The sequence below is a fragment of the Solanum pennellii genome, chromosome 8 (assembly GCF_001406875.1).
Source record: "Solanum pennellii chromosome 8, SPENNV200".
In the NCBI taxonomy this organism is placed as follows: domain Eukaryota; kingdom Viridiplantae; phylum Streptophyta; class Magnoliopsida; order Solanales; family Solanaceae; genus Solanum; species Solanum pennellii.
This window is the reverse complement of record NC_028644.1, coordinates 68,698,210-68,705,119: the sequence shown is the minus strand read 5'-3', so window position 1 is coordinate 68,705,119 and position 6,910 is coordinate 68,698,210. Positions and strand designations below refer to the sequence as shown.

The 6,910-nt window shown below is 35.8% G+C and overlaps 1 protein-coding gene across 1 annotated transcript in view; it reads left to right on the top strand.

The window, feature by feature from the left end:
* Positions 1-5,347, top strand: part of LOC107028588 (glutamate--cysteine ligase, chloroplastic) — a 9,695-nt gene extending 4,348 nt beyond the window's left edge. Inside the window, exons 5-16 of the mRNA XM_015229712.1 lie at positions 80-172; positions 1,271-1,354; positions 1,568-1,636; positions 1,716-1,786; positions 1,870-1,938; positions 3,241-3,334; positions 3,406-3,495; positions 3,585-3,665; positions 3,908-4,000; positions 4,594-4,674; positions 4,756-4,825; positions 4,992-5,347. Of these exons, the coding sequence (XP_015085198.1) occupies positions 80-172; positions 1,271-1,354; positions 1,568-1,636; positions 1,716-1,786; positions 1,870-1,938; positions 3,241-3,334; positions 3,406-3,495; positions 3,585-3,665; positions 3,908-4,000; positions 4,594-4,674; positions 4,756-4,825; positions 4,992-5,080 (984 nt within the window). The 3' untranslated portion in view covers positions 5,081-5,347. The remainder of the gene's footprint in view (positions 1-79; positions 173-1,270; positions 1,355-1,567; positions 1,637-1,715; positions 1,787-1,869; positions 1,939-3,240; positions 3,335-3,405; positions 3,496-3,584; positions 3,666-3,907; positions 4,001-4,593; positions 4,675-4,755; positions 4,826-4,991) is intronic.
* The last annotated feature ends 1,563 nt before the right edge of the window (positions 5,348-6,910 follow it).

Below are 6,910 nucleotides of genomic sequence, written 5' to 3'. Positions count from 1 at the left end.
CTCCCCAACACCAGGAGAAATATTCATGGATAAAATTTAAGTTTTGCTGATATGTAATAGTTTTTGTCTAATGGTACAGGTTAAAGCTGTTGCAGAAGAGATGGGAATTGGATTCTTAGGAACTGGATTCCAGCCAAAGTGGGGGCTGAAAGATATACCAATAATGCCGAAGGTAAAAACAGTATGCTGATCGATGTTGTAACCAAAAGATTTGTTTGGTGTGTTGGTAACTTAGCATCTTATCTCTGAGACTGCTATTTTAACAGTGAAAAGATGTTAATTTTTTTGTACACGACCATTTCACATATTGGTTCAGCATCTCAAGTGCAGTAGAATCCCGTTTCCATTATAATTTCATTATTCATTATTATTTGATGAAACTAGTGTAGCTCGAAGCTCATTCTCTCTGATTTCATCGTTTTGCAACACCTCATCTTTTTACCTACAAACCTTACCAGACATGCCTATTTCGCATAGTTACTTTTGAAAGAGATGACAGATGAGATATTGTTCTAATGATTAGTTATTCAGATTGATGGTTCAGATGTTGCTTGTCTCACATCTTATTTCTTCTCTAAAAGACACAAGAACAAGTAAATAAAGGTGTAGAACTTCAATTCTTTCCTTTTGAGCTAATCATTCATCTTCTCCATTAGGCTAATCTAGATTAACAATCCCCACTTCTTCGACTCTTCTCTTACGGATTTAATAAAAAGGACGAAGGAGAACAAAATAAAGCTAAAAAAAATCTTTTAGTTGCTGTACTATTCTCTTACTGTCAACTCGAAGATAAAAAAATTTAGCTTTCTTTTTCTTTTCCTGATCAAAAAGAGAACTACGATTTGACAGTAAGGGAATGCTAAACCTGATCCTTGGACCAGATCTAGTAATTATTTCCAATAAATGGAAATTATAAATAGATCTTGCCTACCTTTTTTCCCCAGAGTCTTCACAATTTAGAAATGAAATAGTTTCCCCCCACTTGTTTCTTTTATGTTCTTTACTTATTTACTTTTAACTAAGCCAGAATTATGGTATGTTATTTTGATTTGCAGCTGTAATTTAAAAATAATATTTGCACCATCTACCTCTATTCATATTCTATACTATATACAACATCATGTGCTTGTCAGACCTCAATATTATTTGTGTTGTCATGTGTTCTTCTAGCTTTGAAAGATATATCGATTTCTTACTTTTTTCAAGTATGATTTGACCTCTTAGATCTGCGTTCAGCTTGTGTTTTCACTGACAAAATACTTTGACTCAGGGGAGATATGAGATTATGAGAAATTACATGCCTAAAGTTGGCTCACTTGGGCTGGATATGATGTTTAGAACATGCACTGTTCAGGTAAGCTGAATGGTTTAACTTTTTTCTTTTTATTTCATTCCATCTTTTTGATGGGATGCCATTGCCCCTTGACTATTGGAGTGCATACCCCTGTGCAGCATTCAAAGCTATATTATTTTTTTTTTGCCCATTTGTGTCTGGGTTCCCGTCATGCCCTGCATGGTAACATTCATTGGTAAGTTGAATCAATATTTACGAATATGTTGTTGACAGGTAAATCTGGACTTCAGTTCTGAAGCTGACATGATCAGAAAGTTCCGTGCTGGTCTTGCCTTGCAGCCTGTATGGTACCTTTATCCTTTCTGTCCTTTCTATTTCTACATGAAACTTGTGTAGTGATCTAACTAATACAATGAAACAGATTGCTACAGCTCTATTTGCAAATTCACCTTTCACCGAAGGAAAACCTAATGGTTATCTCAGCAAGAGAAGGTATGTGTTTAAAAATATAATTCTTGTTTCTTTGAGGACTATAATTGAAGTTGTACATAACAATTTTTTGTTTGTTTCACCAGCCACATTTGGACCGATACAGATAATAACCGCGCTGGGATGCTTCCTTTCGTCTTTGATGACTCTTTTGGGTAAGTTCTCCTGTTTTTGCAAATAGTTATAGTTTCTTGAGTCGTGACATATTATTTTCTTTCTTCAGTCAAGATTACGTTTGTTAAAGTTGGAGGGCAAATGGTAGCGGCAGTAGGAATCATATTAACATTTTCTTTTTCTTGTGGTATTTGTAAATGAATTCCTTAAACTACTCATATGTCTAACCTGATTGTTTTGAAAAAGTGAAGAAACAATTCGACCTATTTACTTGAAACGGAAAGGGTAATTCAACTTATACTATTTAACCACATATGTTGCGCTGGTTCATAATTATATAGTACATGTGACCACATGAAGGAGACATTATTGTCTACTAGCAATCAACTTCACTTCTTTTGAATGCTGAGTTGAGGTTCATTTCGGGCATTTATGCCTTCACACTATGATTTTCAGCTGGAATTGTGTATATATCTTTTTGTTACCTAAGGCTGCTGTGGGATGGTCATCAAAGCTTCTTGACTTGTCAGAAAAAACCGTGCTTCCTTGTACTTTTAATCGTATGGTCCTTTTGTTTAATGTATGTCATGGTGAATGTACTTGTCGTACATTATACACGAGCTAGGTTAGGGAAATGGATAAGATTTGTTGGAGTTCGAGATGGGCTGTCCTAACCTGTTTTGATGTTTGTCAACAGAGCTATGTGATGGGTTAGGGAAATGGATAAGATTTGTTGGAGTTCGAGATGGGCTGTCCTAACCTGTTTTGATGTTTGTCAACAGAGCTATGTGATGGGTTAGGGAAATGGATAAGATTTGTTGGAGTTCGAGATGGGCTGTCCTAACCTGTTTTGATGTTTGTCAACAGAGCTATGTGATGGGTTAGGGAAATGGATAAGATTTGTTGGAGTTCGAGATGGGCTGTCCTAACCTGTTTTGATGTTTGTCAACAGAGCTATGTGATGGGTTAGGGAAATGGATAAGATTTGTTGGAGTTCGAGATGGGCTGTCCTAACCTGTTTTGATGTTTGTCAACAGAGCTATGTGATGGGTTAGGGAAATGGATAAGATTTGTTGGAGTTCGAGATGGGCTGTCCTAACCTGTTTTGATGTTTGTCAACAGAGCTATGTGATGGGTTAGGGAAATGGATAAGATTTGTTGGAGTTCGAGATGGGCTGTCCTAACCTGTTTTGATGTTTGTCAACAGAGCTATGTGATGGGTTAGGAATCAAATGAAATTGTGTATTTAGTGTTAACAAAATTCATTCTTTGTTGTCATCTTCAGAACTTCCATTGATTAATTTTGTTTTCACAGCAAACATTTTCTTTTCTAATGGACGCAGGTTTGAGCAGTATGTAGATTATGCACTTGATGTCCCTATGTATTTTGTCTATCGGAAGAAGAAGTATGTTGATTGTACTGGATTGTCTTTCCGGGTATGTTATTTATAACAATAACAGATTTATAAATGTCACTCTCTTGTGCTTATTTAACAACATTGCTGCAGGACTTCATGAATGGAAAACTTCCGCCTATTCCCGGCGAATACCCTACTCTTAATGATTGGGAGAATCATCTCACAACAATATTTCCTGAGGTATGCAAGCTTCATCCAAGAAAATGTCCTTTACTACTGGTTTGTCTATGTATGGTTATGGAAGTATGAACTCGGGTTAACTTTATCAGGTCAGACTCAAAAGATATCTGGAAATGAGAGGTGCTGATGGAGGGCCTTGGAGACGGTTATGCGCATTGCCTGCATTCTGGGTATGCAATCTGTTTCTCTAGGATTTATGATGTTGTTTTTTGTAAAAGAAGGAAACAAAAAGCGAGTATTACTCGGTAAAGCACCAGGGAAAGGGAGAATAGAATATTGTGCTCACCTCACCTCCCAGTGAGAGGAACTTCTTACTCTTTCTCCTGTTTGTTGGGACAATTCCGAAGTTTGTTGTGGCTACTGTGAACCAAACAGCTCAGTCATCTTCTTTTTTTCCTTTTCTTTTTTTCAGGTGGGTATACTCTACGATGAGGGGTCTTTGCAAAGCGTTTTGGACATGACATCTGATTGGACTGCAGAAGAAAGAGAAATGTTAAGGAATAAGGTAATATATCCTTGCTCATTAAAGATTATCATGCATTTCCTACCTAATCTGTAATTAGCTAATGTATCCATGGCTGCTGATAATCTGCATTTTGTGGTGCATTTCTCTATGTTTTTATTGTTATGTAACAATTCCTTCTCCTTCTTTTTTTCTTTTTTTTTTTATTTTTGTTATATTCTCGTGATGTCAAATTTGAACTCATCAGAAATTGTCAAGAGACAATAAAAAGCATCCAACTGTCTTATTGTAGAGTATCTAGTCATTTTTCTATTCTTTATCTTGTTGATGATTTCAATATTGTGTATTGGAAATGGTCCATATGTTCATGCTTGGGAAAGAGAAACTGTAAATAGGCCTTTATTTTTATAAACTCTGAAATCCTATCTGTATTAATATATGCTTGCTTTGCTCTTCTCCTTGTGGAACTTGGACAAACAAAATCATTTAGAAACAAAAAAGGGCAATGTGACCATGAATTCTCTATCTAAGAAAAAAAACAGTTGCTTTTTAAGCTATAATTTTCAGTTCCTCAGATTTGGGGTTAGTAATTTATATTCAATATTGGAGATGACTAATATCACTCCATTTAATAGGTGCCAAAAAGTGGTTTGAGGACACCATTTCGAGATGGATTGCTTATGCATGTTGCTCAAGATGTTGTCAAGTTGGCAAAGGTGGGTTAAAGCTTCTAATGCTCCATGTCTTGGTATATTTGTACATGCTTACTAACTCATTATTTGCTTTCCGATCTTCAGGAAGGCTTGGAAAGAAGAGGCTTTAAGGAAACAGGATTTTTGAACGAAGTAACCGAGGTTGTCAAAACAGGTAAGTAACGACGTAAATTTTTGGTTTGAGATTGTCTTTTTGAACTTGTGTTGGTATCTCTTTACTTGTTCTTTGGATACAACACAAAGTCAAATAATGATAACATTTTTTTAACTGCTAGATCCATTTAGAGTTCCAATTGAACTGTTATTTGTACTTCTGGTAGGTGTAACACCAGCTGAGAAGCTACTGGAATTGTACCATGGGAAGTGGGGACAAAGTGTGGATCCTATCTTTGAGGAGCTTCTCTACTGAAGTTGTTTGAGAGTGCAATTTCAATTCTGTCTTTTTTCCTGTGTTGTAAATGATTTCTCAATTTCATTTTGAGAGTTATATCAGCCGATTTTTCCCATCGTTAGACAAATAATCTAGCTAGCTAGATTAAGATATGTTACATGTATTTATGGCTCGAAAACGTCACATGCAGCTCTCCCCTTGGGATGTGATCAATCTGGTTCCAGATAGCATTTGTATACATTTTCCCCAGAAAAGTAACATAGCAATGCTAAAGTAATAAATGAATCTATTGGCTGACCAACTTTACTTGTTTCTGCTTAGACTGTTTCTTCCCCCTCTCCCCCATCACTCACACCCATTCACACAGTGATGCACCGCGGAGTCTAACGCCTATTTAGCAGCGAAGTGTTCTGTAATTTTATCAGGTAGATACTGCATTATTGTTATTACAGCCCACAGGTAGCAGCTACATTTGCAACAGTGCTGGTTGCAACATGGAGCATCTGATGCATAAGGTTCAGCCTTATCCAAACAACATACCCGACGTTATCCTATGATGTGTCAGGGGAGGGTAATGTATATGCAGATCTTATGTGCACCGTTGATCCATGGTAAAAATTTCATATTGAAGTTTTGTGTATCAAAACAAGACTTTTTAGCTGCTACCTGTGGGCTACAAAGTAGCATCTCTATGAATGTTATGACAAAATAGGAACTAAGCAGAGCAGATGACACAAAGATGAACCATTAGGATATGAGTAGGTCCTTGTGAAAATTAGCATGTAATTGAGGCACACGAAAGCTAGCTCGATATCTCTATAAATATAAGTAGGCTCCTATAAAGCTGGTGGAAGGGTAACAAGTACGCGGAAGCTAGACCGACACCTCCATGAACATAAGTAGGCTCTTTGGATTTGGTGGAAGATAGTCGGTATCTAGTCAAATAGTTGAGATATATTTGAGTTAATCCGACATCACCACGATATAAGTAGACTCTTGTAAAGCTGGTGGAAGATAGCAAATATCTTATTATTATGAAGTTGACAGAAAGGATACAAGTGTCTAGTGAAATAGTCGAGGTGCCTCAAAGCTAACTTAGTAACATAGTTAAAAATAGACAAAGCTAATCTAAACACCATAATTATCCGAAAAAATAGTCTCTTTTAGAGAAATTGGATGAGTGTATATCTTGGGCCCAAAAGGTATATCTGGGCTCGGGCCCAAGAAGCTTTACCTTTTTACAGCCCACTGTTTTTCCCTTGCGGGTCAAGAAAACCATGGGCCAATCAGCGAAAAGCCCTAGACAGTTTTATCCACAATTAAACCCCAATTAATAACTGCTATACGCGCACCTCAAGAGCGTGCCAACACGTCAAATCTTATTCTTAACTAAGAAGTAACAAGTCAATATAAATATAAATAAATCAAACATTGACTTGGACTTGACTTGATATTGGAGAAAAATGATAAAATTATATTTTGAAAATGAGAAGAAAATTGTTCAGATGGTAAATATTTTTAATATTCTGTTTTAAATGTTATGATTATGATTATGATTTTAATTTGTCAAGAAAACGAAAAGATGGAAGCAAGCTTCTAAATAGGTGTACATAAGAAAAAAATGCAGGCGAAAATTAGAGTAGAAAATAGTCGAATGTCATAAATATATTTTACTTGAATCATTTATCGAAAATAATACTTCTGCCTTTAAAAGATCAATACAAATAAAGTTATGTACATATCAATATTAAAATTTATTAATGTCGTCAAATATAAGAAAGGAAAAAAATAAAGTCTTTGTCATTATTTGAGTATTAAAAGATTTGATTCAAGTCCTTCTAAGTATAG